The sequence below is a fragment of the Lipotes vexillifer genome, unplaced genomic scaffold (assembly GCF_000442215.2).
Source record: "Lipotes vexillifer unplaced genomic scaffold, Lipotes_vexillifer_v1.1 scaffold903, whole genome shotgun sequence".
Taxonomy (NCBI): Eukaryota; Metazoa; Chordata; class Mammalia; order Artiodactyla; family Lipotidae; genus Lipotes; species Lipotes vexillifer.
The window spans coordinates 1,610,266-1,630,804 of record NW_006791919.1 but is presented as its reverse complement, the minus strand read 5'-3'; the positions used below and the strand labels follow the sequence as shown (position 1 = coordinate 1,630,804).

At 32.9% G+C, this 20,539-nt stretch overlaps 2 protein-coding genes across 2 annotated transcripts in view; both read left to right on the top strand.

Moving 5' to 3' along the window:
• Positions 1-13,741, top strand: part of LOC103075671 (glutaminase kidney isoform, mitochondrial-like) — a 36,362-nt gene extending 22,621 nt beyond the window's left edge. The window contains exons 6-8 of the mRNA XM_007464983.1: positions 1,167-1,330; positions 5,965-6,030; positions 13,701-13,741. Coding sequence (XP_007465045.1) covers positions 1,167-1,330; positions 5,965-6,030; positions 13,701-13,741 — 271 coding nt within the window. The remainder of the gene's footprint in view (positions 1-1,166; positions 1,331-5,964; positions 6,031-13,700) is intronic.
• The window catches only part of LOC103069404 (glutaminase kidney isoform, mitochondrial), a 43,468-nt gene continuing 36,613 nt past the window's right edge, over positions 13,685-20,539 (top strand). The window contains exons 1-5 of the mRNA XM_007464961.1: positions 13,685-13,726; positions 13,816-13,874; positions 17,048-17,114; positions 17,700-17,750; positions 20,442-20,524. Of these exons, the coding sequence (XP_007465023.1) occupies positions 13,819-13,874; positions 17,048-17,114; positions 17,700-17,750; positions 20,442-20,524 (257 nt within the window). The 5' untranslated portion in view covers positions 13,685-13,726; positions 13,816-13,818. The remainder of the gene's footprint in view (positions 13,727-13,815; positions 13,875-17,047; positions 17,115-17,699; positions 17,751-20,441; positions 20,525-20,539) is intronic.

Here is a 20,539-nt window from a genome sequence, read left to right as displayed (position 1 = left end):
GCCAAATTGAAGTTATGGTCTGAATTAGAAGTTATTCATAAATTTGACAGGAAAAATATTATATATATTTTTATATATATATACATATTTATATTCCATCGTATACTTAGAAGTAAGGTGTCTCTCTGATGTCTCCATTAAACCCCCTGTTTGCCCCGGGGTAGTTATTATAGTGCCCAGTTTCACTGTGAATAAATTTCACTCGAATAAATGAGTGCCTGTAATGTGTTGGAACATTGTTTGGGGCACCTGGGATACTTCAGCAAATAAAACAAAGATCACTGCCCTTGTTAAGCTTACATTATAATGGGGCCAGTCACAGTTTTTTCATTTTCAAACCTATTCTCTATTTCATTTTCATCTTAGTTTGTTCTGTTGTTTATCTACATGGTGATAATGATTGCCGTTAGTGCCAGCTCTATCAGGTTTATAAAACTGGATGCTGTTTCTTTTAATGGGGCTGAAATTGTCAATAGATATGGTTCACAAGACGAGGCATTTATAGACAGGGTCTCAGAGAGTGGTATTGAATAAACTGAGCTTCATTTAAAAACTAACCACAGTTTAGCCATGATTAAAGCTATGAGTAAAAAAAACTGTGACTAATTTCTAAAAGGGCTAGTTCATTTTATATGATTGAATACAGATAGGAGTAAGGAGGGCCATACCCTCTTGCCCTCAGAGGCAATTTTTTCTTTCTCTTTTTTTTCTTTTTTTTTTTTGCGGTACGCGGGCCTCTCACTCTTGTGGCTCTCCTGTTGCGGCTCCGGACGCGCAGATTCAGCAGCCATGGCTCACGGGCCCAGCCGCTCCGCGGCATGCGGGATCTTCCCAGACCCGGGCACGAACCCGTGTCCCCTGCATCGGCAGGCGGACTCTCAACCACTGCGCCACTAGGGAAGCCCCAGAGGCAGTTTTTTACATTACTTATTATCTAATTTTGAACCAGTCTATTACCTGAGTACTTGTAAGCTTTTGCCTTTTTATTGCAGTATCCCTCTTAAAATAAACATACTTATATTTATTCTTCAATATCCAAGTAAACTTGCTGTTGAATTATGGGAAAACTGTTATAAATTAGAATTAACATGTAAATAACAGCTCCAGTTATTGTTACATTTTTTCACAGTTGATCTTAATTATTTTTTAAATCTACTTTTAAATAGGCATTCTATTGGGGATACCAAAGTTCCATTTTGCCTTCAATCCTGTGTAAAACCTTTGAAATATGCCATTGCTGTTAATGATCTTGGAACAGAATATGTGCATCGATATGTTGGGAAAGAGCCAAGTGGATTAAGGTTCAACAAACTGTTCTTAAATGAAGATGGTAAGAATTATATAAAAGTTACTTGGAAGAAGAAATACCTCATTTTCCTGTGTAAGTCTAACTAGTTTTTTTTTCGAAGAAAAAGAAAATTAAAAGCATTGATACTTTTTCATTTGTCATGGAATTTCTGTGAAACCCATAGAGATAGTTAACCTACTTTAAAAAACAGGTTTTTTAGGCATCTCATACCACTGGAAAGTGGGCTAGAGAAAAGAGGCAGGAAGTAAGATTTTCACTTTATAACCACCTATAGGGGAGTATCTTATAAAGTCTCACAGGGTCTGGAATTTGCTTTAAGATAATTCAGTGGAGTGTAGCTGGGAGTGACGCATGTGATTATTACTGTATGTTGGTAATCATTGAAGCTAAATGATGGGTACATGCATGCTTATATTCTTTTCTTTCTACTTTTGTATATTGTATATATTTGAAAACTTCCATAATAAAAAGCTTTAATGGTGGCCCTGGTTGAGGTGGTGTTTTGTTTTTTCTCCTTCATAACATTTAGTATTTGAAAGAAGTATCTTGTGTTAAATAGTTGGATAACTAACAAGTCTTATTGCTTTACAGGAATCCAAAAGAAAAGGGGAGGACAAAGGTAGTTAGTACTTTTGATCTGATAGAGGTTTTAAATCTAAACACCAACCTATAGATTGGTTTCTGTTTTTTTAATCTTTCAGGCATATGCTAGGTTCCTCATTGTGTGACAAGTTAAAATAGAATTGAAGAAAACAAGAGTGAAGGAATTACAGTAATGGTTGTGAGAAATATACTTTTGTATTTTTACTTTCTGCTGGATGAAAAATAAAAAATATGCCTTATACTCAGTATTGTTTTATGAGTTTTTAAAATGAAGTTACAAGACTGATACTTTCTTATGCTTCTCTTTCTATTTTTTTTGAGGGCAGTTGCATTTTCTTATTTATTTTACCATGATCTTTCTATCCTGATGCTACATTTGATTTTATGGAGATTACTGTAAACTAGCAACTTCAATAAGGACATCATATGCAGAAGTACCTTATTTATTAAATTCACTGACATCTAGATTTAATATGGAAAGAATGTTTTTGTTCTCACAAGATTAAACATTTTACAAGAAAAATTACTATTTGCCCAAAAATACAAACTTGAATAAACTAGGTGGTTCTGGTGAATTGAGTGGTAAGAAATAAAATCGGCTTGGGGTAAATGACTTTAACATTGTAAGTAATACATTTTTTTGCCATGTACATTTTATTGACAGTAAGTCTATAAGAAAAAATATCACAATAAGAACTCAGGAATTTAGCACTGTTTTGTAATAACTGAATATAAAGTTTAACAAGAGGTTTTGCCTTGATATTCTTTGACTTTTTCCAAGCCTGAGCCAATACCAGGAATCTGGGAAATAATGGGAAAATGAAGGCATCACTATACCATACCACTCCTTCTTGAGTTCTGCATAGGTTCTGTGCTCTAGAGTCTTGGTTTTAGATTAGCCCCAGCAAGAAAAGAGTTTGTGGGTCTTTTTTATATTGAAAATTTCAAGGGTAATTTATGGTGAAACTACACTCTGTGTATGTATGTGCATGTGTGTCTACCTAGCATTATAAAATTAAAAGAAACAAATGTATTAATATTATCCTAGCTTTGTAAGATTATGATGATAAATTAACATTAATCTGAATTATAATGAATAGATAAATTATAGTAGTTACTCTTTTAATATCAGCCTCAGTCATGAACCACATCTTTGTAAGGTTCATATACTTAGTTTGAAAAGCTTTTTCTGGTATAATATGGAAGAATTTTTTGCTTGTTTTATTCCCTTAGAATAAATGTTAAAATTAATCAATTTTTTGCATTCTAGTTAAAAACATGCCCCAAAATTTCAGATGTCCATTTTGTCATTATACTAAGCTAATATATGTCATTACTTCAGATAGTAGCCTTTATTAATTAGCTTGTGTTATTTCTGTTGTCATAATTCTTTTTAAATTAAAAATTCTAAACTGAACCCTTCAGTTCTTTCCTTCTGACTATGGCAGAGCAGAGTGGAAAAGGAGATTTCCACTTATAGACTGAGGTTTTATAATGCAGTAAAGCTGGTGTTTTAATCTCTGGTGTATTTCCAAGTGTTCAGATGTCTGGCTTTTAAGCCAAGGTCAGAGTGAGCAGTGCTTACATCTGAAAATTGCTCTGTCATGCCATGAAATGCTTTAGTGTTCTTGGAAGATCTTCTTAAATGTAGCGTATGTAGTATTTGCTGAATATTTATGATTTACAAAATAGTAAATGCCCATGTTTATGTGGTACCATTTGGAATACACACATTAGCTACCTCCTAGGGCCCTAGAGTCTAAACCTGATAACGTCCAAAAAAAAAAAAAATGAAAGGACAGATACATGAATATACACAAATACGAGTATAAACTAATTTAGCACAGCCTGATTTCCTTTTTTTTTTCTTTTGCGGTGCGCGGGCCTCTCACTGTTGTGGCCTCTCCAGTTGCGGAGCGCAGGCTCCGGACACGCAGGCTCAGCGGCCATGGCTCACGGGCCCAGCCGCTCCGCAGCATGTGGGATCTTCCTGGACCGGGGCACGAACCCGTGTCCCCTGCATCAGCAGGTGGACGCTCAACCACTGCGCCACCGGGGAAGCCCTGATTTCCATATTTTGATTTCTGTGTCCGCATTTGGTTTTTCTTTTACATAGATAATACTGGAAATTTTTTGTTTCTTGGCTTCCCTTTTGTTGCATAGTATTTTTCTATGACAACTATTACTGTCATTTTGTGTGATCTCAAAGAAAGCAGACTTCCCTTAGCATAATTTGAAATAGGTGAAATCCTGACTGTACTATTTAGATAGTATACTTGTACTGTTTTATTTTAACTTTTAGAACTTGTCATTATCATGGGTAACCCAAAATGTACACTATTTAAAGCCTAGCTAGCTACTAATCATATCGTTGATCTTATATTGAGGAAAATGGTGTACTGTTAAGTTACCCAATTTTTGGTCATTATTGATTTTTTTTTATTATTTTTAACAGTTTTATTGAAATATAATTTACCTACTACATAATTTACTCATTCAAAATGTACAATTTAATGGCTTTTAGTATATTCATAGAGTTGTACAACCATGACCATGACCACAATTTGGGGACACTTTTATCACTCCCAAAAGATACCCTAGGTATTAGAGATATTAGTAGTCAATACCTATTTCTCTTCTACCCATGGAAACTAGTAATCTACTTTCTGTCTCTATGGATTTGCCTGTTTGGGACATTTCATATAAACAGAATCATTATATTTGGTCTTTATGTAAATGGAATCATTATATGTGGTCTTTTTGACTGGCCTGTTTTACTAAGCATAATGTTTTCAAGGTGCTTTCATGTTGTGGCTTATGTCAATACTTCATTTTTTTATTGCTGGATAATATTCCATTGTTTGGATAATAATACCACATTTTGTTTACCCATTCATCATTTGGCAGGATGTTTGGGTTGTGGGTTATTTTTCACTTTTTGACTATTATCAGTAATACTGCTGAGAACATTTGTGTACAAGTTTTTGTGTACACGTTTTTATTTCTCTTCGTTATATACCTGAGAGTGGAATTGCTGGGTCATATAGTAACTCTTCAACAGTTGAAGAATTTCCTTGTTTAGCTGTAGACTCATCTCACGGAAGGTAACTTGCTTAAACTTCAAGGATACTAATAATGTAGCAATAACTTATGAATTCTGCTAGATGTGTCAAGTTAGATAAGAACTTGTTCCCAAAGAAGTAAATTACTACCACAAACAGATTAGGAATTATGCTTTCAAATAAATGTTTTCAGTGCCCTAAGAGTTTTGTGTTTGGCGCTTGTGCTGTGCTATGAATGACAGTATAATCAGCTGAGATTTGCAATTCTGTTTGTTGTAAGAATTAGGAGAAGAGGTAGGATTTTGGATGAACTTAAATTTTAAGTAATTTTGTAATTATACAAGAAATACATCCTTATTGTCAGGAAATATAGAAGGCATGCTGAATACAACTTAAATACCCTGTAATCTTTTTATCCTATGTGTATCACCTGTTTTCATTTTCTGCATATGTATATGTATATACATAAACACAAAATTAAAATACTTTAAAAAAGGAAAATTGGGTCCACACTAGATATGCTTTTTCCAAGGTGATTTTTAATAATAATATTATTTGTTTGCTTAGTGCTGTGCCAAAGCATTTTTTTTAATTCATTGAAGTATTATGACTTGCTGAGGTATTGGTGCTGCTATTACTCCCAGGTTACCGATGGGAAAATTGAGGCACAGTGAAGTTCAGTTACTTTCCCAGGATCAAATGGCAGAGTTAGGAAATTTGGATGTGCTCTTACAGCACTGTTCACTGTCTTTCTGTACCTGAATCTTTGTTTGCCTGTATAGTTATACAGCTTCTTAAAAGTGTATTACTGGTTTGATGTGTAACTGACTTTAATGCACTCCTCCACTCTCCACCCCCGACCCCCAAAAAGAACTGTAACAATCAATGGCTTACATAAAGAAAATAGATGTTTGTTCATGGGAAGTACCTGTGCATCACAGAAAATTATATCAGGTACTTAAAGTAATGCTATTGCTTTTATATTTTCAGATAAACCACATAATCCTATGGTAAATGCTGGAGCAATTGTTGTGACTTCATTAATAAAGGTAAAATGTTGACATTTCCTTTTAATCCAGTAAAAAATTTAAATACTAAGGCATAAAGAGGAATCTTATTTATGTAGAAATGTGAAAATTTTTCTTTTGGTGTTAAATTAATGGTATGGCATAAGGTTAGGATTTTTATTTATTTCAAAATAAATGATGTAATTTCAAGGACAAAACTAAAAACAGATGACATAAATTCCAACAGTTACTCTTGACCTGAAGATCTGGCAAAAATTCAAAAAGAAGTCTCTTCTGAACAGTAGTCACAGAAGTTTTTCTTCTTAAAGTTTTAATATTTTTTTCTTTCTCTTCTTTTTGGCTCTTCTAGAATGAACAGATGTAAACAGAAGTAACAGCGTGTTACTGTTTGATGTTTGTCATCAGCATATGTAGGGACAAATGTTCTGGTACTTTGTGTTAAAACAAAGTACATTTACCCTTGACTGTTCTCAAGTCCTTTATACTTTCATGAGATGTAATCACAATTTTCATTTCAACTTGTTTCATTTGTTTTACTTGAATCATGTAATAACTAAGTAAGACTTATTCCAGTTATTAAGTTATATTATTTTCCTACTCTTTGGTTTACATGGTATGTTTTGTTTCTTTTGTTAAGTGTCTAGTTTGCCTTAATAATTGGAAACACTAATGTATTGAAATAAGTATTTGAAAGTGGTTCTATTCTGTGATACTGCTTAGATTTTTAATTTCTAATTATGTTTCATTGGTATTCAATTATATTTCATTTGTGTTTGGAACATTAATATACTTTCTTCAGTAAATCTGTGCACATCTATTCCATGCTTGAAAAAAACATAGCTATGTGCCTTTGTAGATGCATTTCTGAAGATGGGATACCCTGGTTACACAAGGAATGTTTGAATATAAATTATACCCTTGGCCCAGTTAATAAAAATTCATCTAATTTGTATGCTAGAAATCCTCTCTTAACTTCAATGAATTTTTTTCTTCATTCATGAGAAAAGCCTTTAAAATAGAAGAGTACTGTCTTAAGAATATATATGTTGTTATTTTAGAGCAAATGCTTCATAAGCACTGGCCCACTTAATCCTTGTAACTCTAGTGATGGAGATATTATAGACAAGTATTATTTTTTAATGTAACTAATTTTAGGCTATGCCCACTATAATCTAGTTGTCACTGTTTTACATAAGAGAAAAGTTGTCAGTTTGAGGTGAAAGAAACTACGTGTTTATTATAGAAAATAATAATATGAATATGTACTAGGCACAGTCATGGCACAACTTACAGTATAACGTGGGGTATGCGCCAGTAAATGGGCCCTTAAAATGAAATTCAGTAAATACTGTGATGAGAGAAAAGTCTCATTAATAATTGTTCAGATTTGAACAAGTAAGTTAGAGGTAAGGAAAGTTATGATAATAAAATGTGTGTATTAGTGTTTGATGAGAAAACCACTAAAATGGTTCTGAACCTTTTTTGGGTCTTCCCAGAAAAAATGTTCACATACCATGATTTTATATAAACTGTAGGGAATTCACAGACCCATGGATCTCAGTTTAAGAACTCTTACACTGGAAAAAGATTAACAGCACACCAATAGTATTTTCAAGAAAGGGACATGTGTAAATGATTAATAGAAGTCTTGCTTAACTGCATGCAGTTAAACATCTTTTGTTTAATGATTCATGGGCTTAATATACTACACTGAAATGCTGCATGTAGGAAATGCATGTCTGGTCATATCACAGCATGATATGATGTTTAGTCACAGGCCATAAACTATACAATGAGCAACATTAATATGAGTACTTAGAAACAGTTAAAAAAACACACATACACAGCATAAGTGTGGTTGCATCCAATTGTGCAAACATGTAACTAAGTCATCGTGTATTTACAAATTTGATCAGTGTTTTTAAATTTATAAAAATTGTAAATTTACTGACAGTTGGAAATGAGGCTTTGGGATATGGTTCATATTTAAGGTCAGTTTCTTTGACCTTTTTTGTTTTATTTTTAGAAGTTGTTTCACAAGTTTTGGGGGTTTTTTTGGTTTGGGTTTGTTTTTTGTTTTTTTTTTAATGAAGTTCATCTAAATCTTGAAGGGAGAAGCTTGACATACCTCTGTGTAAAATTGACTGTCCCAGAATGTAATACTTTTCTTGGACTTTTTAAAAAAGAATTCAAACATAATATTGATGAATTGGTAGTTGAAATTGAAGTAATAAAACCATGGCTGAAGGAGTTTTCAAGCTCAGCCTTCTTACTCCTTAAATAGATAAGATGAGGAAACAGACTGGATAGGTTCTAACAGCAGTAGAATTGGGCTTGAGCTAAGTCTCCCAATTTTCTGTTTGCTATTCGTTCACATTCACTCTACCATTTTTAATGTAGTTGTTTGCTATTTCTCTTGATGACATTTTGTCTTTACCTAGCATAGTTATATTGTCCAAAAGGCAGAAATTTTATTTTCCTAATTTAACTTTTACAGAAGATGCCAGTTATTGGATTAAAAGTCAATCTAATTTTCAGTGAGTGTATACAGTCATTCTTTGGACATTAGTCAGTGCTTGCTATCCATAAGGGACGAGGCTTCTTCTCAAGGAGGTTGTGCTTTGAGTACCCAAAGTGTGGCCATTTTACCATGGCTATTAGATGTGAATTCTGTTTTTTAGCTTTTAGCTGATGACCTTAAGGCTATATTTTTCTTTCAAAATTCAGAACTTTATTATGGTGCTATTAAAACATTCCCCTCATGTTATTCCCCCTCCCCCCCCCACACAAATTACTAGAATCTTTAGTAAGACTTCATTTCATAATTTTGTAGTACTGATTTTTTTCCTTTTTAGGATTGGTGGTGGTCCTCAGGAAAATGGGGGAAGAGGCAGAGCAGATGTTCAAAAGGATTAGCAGATTGTGTAAAAAAGGAGAATTTGGGCAGAAGGAACCTGTTGCATAAATTCTTAACTACTAAACTTGTAGGAAAACCCCAATATTTAAAATTTTAAACACTATATAGGTAAATGCCTTCATAAAGACATGTGATTTTTTGTACTTAAAAGGCACATAATTTAAAAAAACATGAAGGTACTGTACTTCCTGTCTCTTTCTCTGTGGTAGCTGCTAAACCTAAAGGAATACTTTTTGATGCAGTTGATTTTATTTGATGATGGTAATCCGGTTGCCTGATTTAAAGGAAAGAGTAAAAATAAATTTGAAAGCACAGTTACTCTGGATGAAATAGCAGCATCCTTACATAATTTTTTAATCTCACCTAGTTTCAGTTTAAAAGTTAAGATCTTCTGATAACTTGAGGGCTAGAGTGGAAAAATGAGGACAACATATTATAATTGTCACCCTTCTGCTTTTTAATTTTAAAGGTAAAGTCACATTGTCTTCTATGTTTGTGTCTCTATTCTCGTGGTAGTTTCTAGTTTTTGTCATTTGAAAAACTTGATTTTTTTTTAATCAGAAGTATTTTTGAATTTAAAATATTGGAGGTTTTTTTCCTCTCTTTTTTTTAAAAAATAATTTAATCATGCTCCATTAAAAAACCGAGACAAATTTAGTTAATATGTGTGTAATGTTCAGTTTTGTCATGTTAGCAATCACCTGTTACACATGCTTATAAGCCACATTTTTAAGGCAGTTTGTGGCTCTGGGGAGCAATGGATGATGCCTTGAACTTGGTAACATTCATAAGAAAGGATTATATTGGCTTATTATGATTATATCAGTTCTTCATGATTATATCAGTTGATGTGCTTGAGGGTTTTTTTCCTCAAATAAAAGGCGGGTAATTTGTCAACAGAATTCCCTTTTTTGTTACTTTATTTTTAGGGCTAATCTATGAAAATACTAGATTTAAAACATTATTTTTCACCTGTAATATTTATATTAATTCTCATGTATTATTTAGCTTTAAAGCATTTTCTCTGGAGAGATTAAACCAAATGTTTTGTAAAATCATTTTTAGTTACCTCTTTTTGCCTCTTTCTTCTATGCCTTTTTCCTCTATGATTTCTAATTTTCAATTTGCTTCTACACCTCCATACTTTATGAATGGAATCAAGTGATTTACTTACAAAATAACTGATTAATGCATTGACTTTAAATGAGTCATATTAATATTAAATTTATTGGCACATGTCCCTGTTAATAGTGATATTTTCACCTGTGTTGTGATGTATAATACATAATTCAGTTCATGAGTATATTGTATAAACAGGTTATAAAACTACTCTAGTATACTTATTAATTCTTTTAATAGCCAGTGTTAAAACTCAGTGCTTCTTTGTCAAATTTTCATTGATAAAAGTTTTCCTCAAAGGAATGTAAATTCTTTAACTTGATATGTTTATAGAAAAATAAATTTGTGTAATTTTCTAATCTCAAGGTCTGATTACTAACCTTTTCAAACAAACCACATGGTTTGCTTTTTAAGTCATGTGGTAAATGGATTAGAAATTTTGGTAACTGTATTTTGTCCAGTTTATCTTTAAGTTTTCCTACCATACTTAATGTAAATTACTGTAATTTTAAGATTAAAATAATGTGATATCTAATAATACTTGTGCAGTGACTTAAAACTGAAATAAACATATCCCTGGGCATGGGAATATTTTTCTAAGAGATAAAGAGGCATTGATAGTTTTAAGACTATCAGTTTCTAAATCTGTTTCCATATGTGCCTTTCTTAAAATTAACCTGCCTTTGGTCTAGGTTTCCTCCCATTTTCCAAAAGGTATATACTTCTTGTGTCCTAAATTTTACTGTGGTGCACTGCTTCAGGTTGTAAAAACATCTTGGGCACCATCAAAAGAGAACATTTTGAAATATTGTGGTCATGGTATTGAGGATGTGAATCACTGTAATCACTGTAGTGACTGGGAACAAATCTTATATACCAGGTTGTTTCCAGATTTTTGGTTTCAACAAAATGGAAAGAGGATCTGATCAAGTTGTTAGTTAATGAGAGCATTAAGTGTAGTTTTTGAGGGTATATTTTACTGTGTGACCTTTGTATGTAATGAGATAAATGTGTAAAGGATTGTGTACATTGCCGTAACAAAGTCTTTCCTATTTCCATCTACTCATCTATTGTCAGCAGGATTTCTCAACTTGTACATCTGTAAAAATTTAGAATAGTAAGAGAATTTATACTTCTAGCAATAGAAAATATCCACTGATACATGAACTAATTAAAAATCATTTACTATTTCAAAAAAGAAAGAAAATATTCTAAAGGAACAGTTTTGTAATTACTGTGCAAAATTATTAGCAAATAAACATTTTTCCTTTAATCTTGTATGAAAAATTTAAAACATACACAAAATAAACCGAAAAGTGTAACCATCCCCCATCTACCCATTCCTGGCTTAATTTTTCATAACATCTGTTCCTTCACCCCTCTGTACCTCACTACTGGAGAAATGATGATTTTTTTTTTTAACAGTATGTGTTTTTGCTTTGGCAGGGCGGTGCAGGGGCTGGGGGCATTTACTCTAGGTTATTTGGTATGTGTATGTGTGTTTTTTTCTAACATCTTTGCACATAAACTTTATAATGTAAATTTTTCAAAATTAAAATAATGTGACATCTGATAATGATTACTAAATCCCACATATCCCTGGGGTACGTGAAATCTTTCCAAGAGATTACAGGGGGGAATATATTTTATTGACTTCAGTTAAATGCTCTTTCTAGGTAGATAATAAGAAGAAACATTAATCAAGTACTTTTACATTTAAATTGGCAAGTTTTGAGTAGAGACTTTCTTGAGTCAACACAGTCTTTCAAATATTTTATTCTGCCTATTTACATAATCTGCCAGGACATTTCAGGTAGCTTACCCAAAATGTTATATAATGATAGACATTGATAAATACCAGTTGTTTCTTTAAAATAGCATAGAAGTAAAATCTAATTGTACTTTAATTTAGTTTGCTGCAGAGTAGATCAAGAATGTGACCATAGTCAAGAGTTGAGACAGTTTTTGGTTTTTTAAAAATTAAACATGACAGCTAAACAAAGAAAATTTGTGTTAGTTTTATAGGGTACAGTTTAGGTCAGAGAATGAAAGTTCAAATATAACTTGTTTATTTTACATTGATTAATTGTATAACCAGTAATTATCCATGTGACATCCCAATGCAAATGCTGACATCCTTTTCCAAAAGAGTTGTTTTTTGTGCTTTTTCAAAGGTTAAAAAGGTTTTTGTGGTTTAAATGTTGTTACATATTTTACAGCATTAGGATCTATGGAATATTTTGACAACTGCAACAGTTCAATGAAGTTGGTAATTTCTTCTTTTAATTATTTTTCATTGAACAGCTTTGGAGTTACATTTCTACATTTTGATTTCTGGTGTATTATAAAGAAAGAAAATTTAAAAATATGTCAAAGGACGCTTTAGAGAAAATACGTAGATAGTGATTACTATATGGTTGTAGCTAAATTATTCCTAACTTGTTTAAACTTTGTTAATGCCTGATTTTGATGAAATAGTGTGGTGTTCTTTCCAGCTACTGATTGTGTATGTCATTGCACATTCTTTCTCAAATAAGTTGATTTGTAGGGTTTCACAGATTATCAGCCACATCCTAATCCACTTGTAAAGTGGATAATGAACCTGGCTTTATTCAATTAAATAATACTCTGGTACAAGTCCCCCCCCCCACCAAATAAAATTTTAAAGTGTATTATTTTGGGTTTTTGAGGGTAAAGTTAAAAATTTTCATTTTTACAATTTTAGTTGTCAAATTACTTCATTTTAAACTTGTTTTAAAAATTAGAGATGTATTGTTTCTTTTGGGTGCATATCACCAATTAATACGTTTGATTTCAGATCTACAACTTACTGCTTTGTAAACTTCGCCGAGGTAAAATGAAACCATTTGGCTACTTGAACTGATCTACATTACATAGGTTTTTCCTATTGACATTTGCAGTAGCTAACATGTCAGAAATAGAAGTGATGAAACAATACATCTTCCATACTCTGAATTGGCATAATGCTAAATACAAATGTAGCTAATTTTTTTAGACTATGAAATATATTTTTTTTTAGTTCAAGTATTGTTGTAACAAGTGAGATATTAAAGGTAGAGCTTTCTCTACATAAGTAAAATGTATCCAGAATGTTTACATATACTATACTAGAATTGTAAAAGATAGCTTTGCAACATAACTCATTTTCTAACTCTAATACTGGTTTAAGTTTATTTTAGAAATATAAGTAGATTGTTCTTAATTGAAAACCATAATTTATATATACCTAATTCTTTGCTAAGGGTAAAACTTTATTTTAAGTTTTTTTAAAATGTGAAATTAAGTAAATAACATACATTGTAGCAGATTATGTGGTGTTATGAAGGATAAGGGGGTTTGAGGAGCTTATGTTTAAACTTTTCTGTAACTTTGGGTTGGGAAAAGTTATACTTAAAATAAAGCATTCCCTTTGTAATTCAGATCCATTCTCAACATATGGGTGTTAATGTAAGAACACATAAAAAAGCTTATGTAAATATTGAATTACCTTAGAAGTATTTCCTAGATTTAAAAGTACTAATGTGCAGTATATTAATTATAATGATAGCAGTTTGGAATTTTGATATTATATTCACTTAAAGCTTAACTGGGGTGGGGCCCTATATTAACATATTTATGTCTCATTTCTTTGCAGCAAGGAGTGAATAATGCTGAAAAATTTGACTATGTAAGTACAATATAGAATTCAGTTTTCATGCTACATTTTTTATATTTGTTTTTTGATTACTAAAAATACTTTCTAATTTTGGTTTATAGGTAATGCAATTTTTGAATAAGATGGCTGGTAATGAGTATGTTGGATTCAGTAATGCAACGTGAGTCTGATTTATGATTTAGGTTTTTATGATAGGTCAGATCTCTTGAAATTAATTTGAAAAATCTAGATTATAGAATTTTATTTTAAATACTGTTTTGTGACTCCATGTATGTATACTTCAGTGAATAAATAATTAGAATTTGGTCATTAGAGAGAAATGTATGATTTCTAAATTACCTGAGGGAGGACACTTAAAATGCTTTAACTAGTTTTGATAAACTTCTTGTGGGAAATCATAGAATTAGAAGAGACCCTAAGTTTACCTTAAATGACTGGCACTGTCTCAATTTTCTCTTTGCCTATAAATACTGTCTTACCTCTCATAATCTCTCTGTGCCTGGCTAACTTGATTTTTACCCCGACTTTTTATTTTGAAATTTGCAAATCTACAGAAAAGTTGAAAGACAAAATATGAAAATCTGATATCTTTCACTTATATTTTCTGATTAATATTGTGTCTCATTTGCTTTTTCTCAACCTCTCTCTTTAGATGGACAGTTTAAAATAAGTGTGTATCTCTACATACATATACATGTACATATGTGTAAATATAAATATGTATGTGGGGTTTTTTTCCAGAACTGTTTGAAATTAAGTTGTAGACCTCATGCTGCTTCACCCTTAAATTACTCAGCATGTGTATGCTAAGAATAAGGACATTCTCCTTTATAATCACAATGCTAGCAACACATTTATTAAGAACATTAACATTAATTTTAAAATATGATATTAATCAATATATAAATGTCCTCAACTGTCCTGTAAATGCCTTTTATGGCCTTTATTTTTTTCAGGAACAAATCAGTGTCATGCATAACTTTTGTTATGTCTTTTTTTTGTCTTTTTAAAATAGAACAGTCCCCCTACCCTAGACCCTTTTTAAAATTTTACTAACTGGCTTTTTTTGAAGAATACCAACCATTTGTCTTACAGAACAGGAATTAACTTTTTCTGTGAGGGACGAGATAGTAAATATTTTGTACTTGGGGGCCATATGGTCTCTGTTGCAACTATTCAATTCCACTGTTTCAGTAGGAAAGCAAGCAATAAACACTATGAGGCTGTGTTCCAAAAAACTTTATTTATAAAAGCATGGGCCACATCAGGCCCATGGGCTGTAGTAGACCTTCCTTATTTTGAATAGGTCTGATTGTTTCCTTGTGATTAGATAAAGCTTAAGCAGTTTTGGGATGCTTAAGCTTTATCTAATCACAAGGAAATGTGATGAGGCATGATCATACCTCTCCTTCCATTCCTAAACTAGGTGATGCTTTGTATTTCACGTCTGCCTTACCAGCTTTTATTCATCAGCTTAAGTATCTTTTCCAGGAAGTTTTTTATGAATCTCATCTCACCTTCCTTCTGTGCTCTCATATTACCATATTTTATTGAACTGATTCTGTGTCTCTTTTTGCCTCGTCATCACCATTAGACTGACTTCTTTAAGACCTGGATAGAGTATCTTCCAATTCATTTCTGTATTCCTGTTATCTATTGGATAGTAAGTACTGAACACAATGTTTGATGAACAGAACTATGTGGTAGGCACTGTGATCATTGCTGAATTGTTAGTACTTTATACTATATTGATTATTTTTTTAAGTATGACAAGTTGACAAGTTCATTTCCAAGAATTTTTCCATATCCAACATTTTTTTTCCGACCATAGAAATATTAAAATGTGCAGTTAGAAGGAGCTGTCCACCCCTGATCAGTAATAAGAAGAGTGTCACGCACAGTTCCTCTTTTAGCAGCAGCCTTCTGAACTCTTTTAATTTATTTATTTTTGGCTGTGTTGGGTCTTTGTTGCTGCGCACAGGCTTTCTCTAGTTGCGGTGAGCAGGGGCTACTCTTTGTTACAGTGCGTAGGCTTCTCACTGTGGTGGCTTCTCTTGTTGTGGAGCACGGGCTCTAGGCACATGGGCTTCAGTAGTCGTGGCTCATGGGCCCTAGAGCACAGCCTCAGTAATTGTGGCTCATGGGCTTAGTTGCTCTGCGGCATGCGGGATCTTCCTGGACCAGGGCTCAAACCCATGTCCCCTGCATTGGTAGGTGGATTCTTAACCACTGTGCCACCAGGGAAGTCTTGCTTCTGAACTCTTATAGGTTGAGCTCTCAGATGTACCACAGATAAAACCTGTCTAAATCAAAACTCATTCTCTTCCTTACTAAACTGCTCGTTGCCCTAAGGATCCCAGTGTCAGTTGATATTGCCATCCTTTCTGTAGACTACGTTAGAAATCTAGGCTTTGTACCAAACTTTACCCCATTTCTCCTCTTTCCTGTTAGGTCGGAAGACTTGTCCACTGCTCTCATGTTTGATCATACCTCTCCTTCCATTCCTATCATCACTACCTAAGTTAAGGCTTCCTATAGCTCTCATTACAGTAGTCTTCTAATAATATCATTCATCCTATCTTTTTCCCTTTTCCCAAACTGATGTCAGAGTTATCCTTCTAAAATGTAGATCTGATAAGGTAACTTGTTTGAAAGCCTTCAAGCTTTCATTTTGTAGGTAATCAGTAGCCATTACATTTTTTAGCATTTATCAGTCTTGATAATTTGGTCCTAGTCTCCTTTGTTGGTTTGGTATTTCTCCACTCTTCTCCATGAAACTGTTTTCCGAGATACATCAGAATATTTGCCATTCTTTAATGAAGTCCTGTCTTTTATAACTTTGTTCATGCTGTATAATATTTGCCACTTCCTTGGCTTCCCCCAGAAATTTATTAATCCAGCAAATGCTGTAAGGTCCATTTCATGTCTCTCTCTCTCAGTGAAATTTCCATAGATTCTCTCAGTTGGAATTGACTATTTAGTGTACTTTTGGGGGGAGTCAGAAGAGTCTGTAATTAATAGTAAATTTTAACAGTTGAATATTTGATAATTTAAAAATTAGCTTCTTTATTCACAAAATATGAAGACTAGAAAGGACCTAGTTCATTTCAGTCCTTTTACAGCTGAGAAAATTAAGGCAGAAAGAATTGTTACTTAAATGACTTGCCCAAGGCCACATAGCTAACCTGTTGACAGAACTGGGACTGGAACCCAGCAGCCTTGACTCTTAGGTCAGTGTTCTTTATACTGCACTTTGCTATACAAATTAACCTACAGAACAATCATGTTTTTACAGAAAGTAAATAAATGGAGCAAATGTTTTTTTTCTTTTAGGTTTCAGTCTGAAAGAGAAAGTGGAGATCGAAATTTTGCAATAGGATATTACTTAAAAGAAAAAAAGGTTTTTAAATTCTGTTTCTATTTCAAATTATTCTTTTATTTATTAAATAAAAAATTTTATTAAAATACATGAAGTATAATAAAACTCAACAATAGCTTTTAAGCAGCTACCTATGACTGTGGTGCAGAGGTTTTTGCAAAACACTCTTGAGTTAATACTATCAAAGTGTTAATATTCAAGCAATTTGTATTTGGTAATATTCAAATATTTGACTAGTTATAGTAATGCAAATTTTGCTTAAGGATTGGCCTATTTTTCAAAAGCATAATGCTTGACTATTGCTGGTTACACTTGATTTTTAAATTTTAAGTGGCTGGTCTAGTAACTTGGTTCATGAATTATGAATCAGTTTATCATTGCCAGTTAAACTAGTATCTAGAAATCTAGATAATTACGTGGTGTAATTTTGATTTATTGTTCTTCATTATTTCATGTTTGCACCCTTTTATAGGTTGTGTGCTATTTTGTTCTCAATTAGAATGAAACGTGTGTATATTTTAAATTTAATCTCCATGTATCTTTTACTTGTGTGCATTTTTTTTCCCCTGTGTGCCTATATTTTTAATTGCCTTTCTATTTTTTCAGTGTTTTCCAGAAGGTACAGACATGGTTGGTATATTAGACTTCTATTTCCAGGTAATTTATTTTAACTGTATGAATTATGTACATAAATGGGTGTGTCACATTTTGCAGAATATAGATGTCTCTGAAATCTTGGCTTTAGGCAGAGAGAAGATAACATTTCCCATTGACTTTCGAAAAAATGTCCTTGTTAAAGGCAGTCTCGTGTCTGTATCTCCTAAAAAGTGATGTCTCAATGTAACAGGGAAATGTTTTTTTCTATAAAAATATTATATTTAAGAAGTATGAAAAATAGTGTACAGCTCCAGCAATTGGCTTCTCTTTATTATAAACCGAGCTCTGTTTTCTTAGTTTTAAAATTCTGTTTGAAGGAGTTACTTGTTTCTTTATCAGAAGGTTCATATTCAACATTCTAAAGTGGCATTTTCTCAGTTTGTTTAGTTCATTTCTACAATGTCACATAATGGATTTTCTAATAAGTTAGAGTAGCTTTCCATATTCATGGAGGAGGTGTCCATTTACATAATCTTCTGTGGTATAGAACTCAAGATAGCCTTCCTGGACATCCCTCTCTTCCCCCCATATTTTCAGTTCAATTCATTCTTACAGATTTAATGCCATTGATGCTTCTGATGAGTTTGTAATGTGAAGCTACGTAGTAACAAATTAATTACTGTTAATTTCTGTTTTACTTTACATTGCCTGCCTTTACTTTTTAAGGTAACCTTTTAGTAATCGTAAAGAATATATAAGGAAAGCTGGTAACGAGTAGATTTTGATGGAAGTCCAGGTCACAATTTGTCACTTGCCCATTGTGAAGAACTATGAATTGGGAATCCAGACTATCAGTAGAAAATCAGTCTAACCTGGCTAGTTTTAGCCATGTGACTTAGTTTCAATTACTGAACCCTGGTTTCATTATCTGTAGCATATGCTTGACCTAACTTCCTGCATTACATTGGACAAGTACATGAGATGTATGTGAAATTCCTTTGAATCTATAAAATGTTATATGAAATACAGTGTCATATTTACTTTTTATCCAGTGTCCCTTATTTTTTCCCTAGCCTATATGGATTTCTTCCATATGTTAATGTTTCTTTTCCTTTGGTACACGTATTTAACTTTGGCTGTCATAGCTTAGGTGCTACTAATCTACTGTGAAATTCCTATACTTCAGGAAAAAAATCAAGAGACAGCCGTAGAAAACTTACTTGCTCTTTTGGAGAAAGGCTGCATCTAACTGAACATCTGTCAGGCTACCAGGAGAGTACTCTTAAATTGCGATTTGTCAAATTGAAAGTGTATCACCTTATGACAAACAAAATTTCCATTAATACTAATTATAAAGTAGGAATTGGTCATTGGAGTTTAAGGCTTCTTTTAGAAAGCCTTTCATAATTAAATCACCTGTACTATAAGTCTTTGCTATGTGGGTCCGTATAATAAGTAGATTCTGTATTTTTGAAGAAATAGGGAAGGGGTTTTAACATAAATAGGCAAAAGTGGAAGTCAGTCAAAAAGTGGCTTCTAATCAGTTTTCAAATTCATTGCGGTTAGTTAGTTTCCTACTGCTATTTCCAAACCCCTTTGTGCCTCTTAAAGATCTTGGTATGAGAAAGGAAAATTATAAGTTGAGAACTGTCATATCTTTTTCTTCCTACTTCCTACCTTCTCCTTCTCTTCCACTTTCCTCTCAGTTTTGGTTACTGTTAGTGAAAAGTAAAATAGAGCATTTATTTATTGTTTTAGTATTATGGGTAAATTTGGGTTTTTCCCAAAAATCAAAAAATTTCCATTATTTTGATTATATTGAAATGCAAAAATTTCACCCTACAGTGTACCTGGACTTCGCTTTTTTCATTTCATTATAGTATATCTAGCACCCATAGTCAGTATCAAATAACTATTTGAATGTTAATAAATGGTTTAAAATGTAACATTTTGGTTTTAGGCACACAGAGCATGTAGGCTAGAACTGTCTTAGATTTTTTTCCTTTAGTCCTTTGCATGTTGCCGTATGGGGATGCTAAGCTTTGGTACAGGCAAGATGTCAGTAAATTTTTTCTTAAAGTAGCAGTTTCTCATGTAGATGCTAATTATCATAATACTGATGAATGTTGCTTTATTTTAAAAATCTTGGCTCTTTTTTCCCTGTTGAGTTAAAAATAATTATGTTGTAAGGTAGATAGCCAGTGGGAAGCAGCCGCATGGCACAGGGAAACCGGCTCGGTTCTTTGTGGCTGTCTGGAGGGGTGGGATAGGGAGGGTGGGAGGGAGGGAGACAAAGAGGGAAGAGATATGGGAACATATGTATATGTATAACTGATTCACTCTGTTATAAAGCAGAAACTAACACACCATTGTAAAGCAATTATACTCCAATAAAGATGTTAAAAAATAATAATAATAATTATGTTTGTGTATCCTACAGAAAGCATTACTATTTAAGCAAATATGAATATCACATGAGGCAACTACAAATCTTAGTGCTTAGGAGCTGGCTCTTCCTATCTTAGGTCTGCCATTAAAAGACTGAATAACTGGGCAAATTAGGATAAACTTTAAAGGGGCTAGAACATTGTTCACATTTAAATCCTTCTGTGTCATGAGGTTATCCCTTTGGAAGAAATATTTCAGATCTGTATGAAATACCAGATGACACAGATTATCTTAGAGGTCAACTGTACTACTAAAAATAATATGAGCCTAAATTTTCAGAATTTAGTTTTTCCTTCCTTTTAGCTATGCTCCATTGAAGTAACATGTGAATCAGCTAGTGTGATGGCGGCAACACTGGCTAATGGTGGCTTCTGCCCAATTACTGGGGACAGAGTACTGAG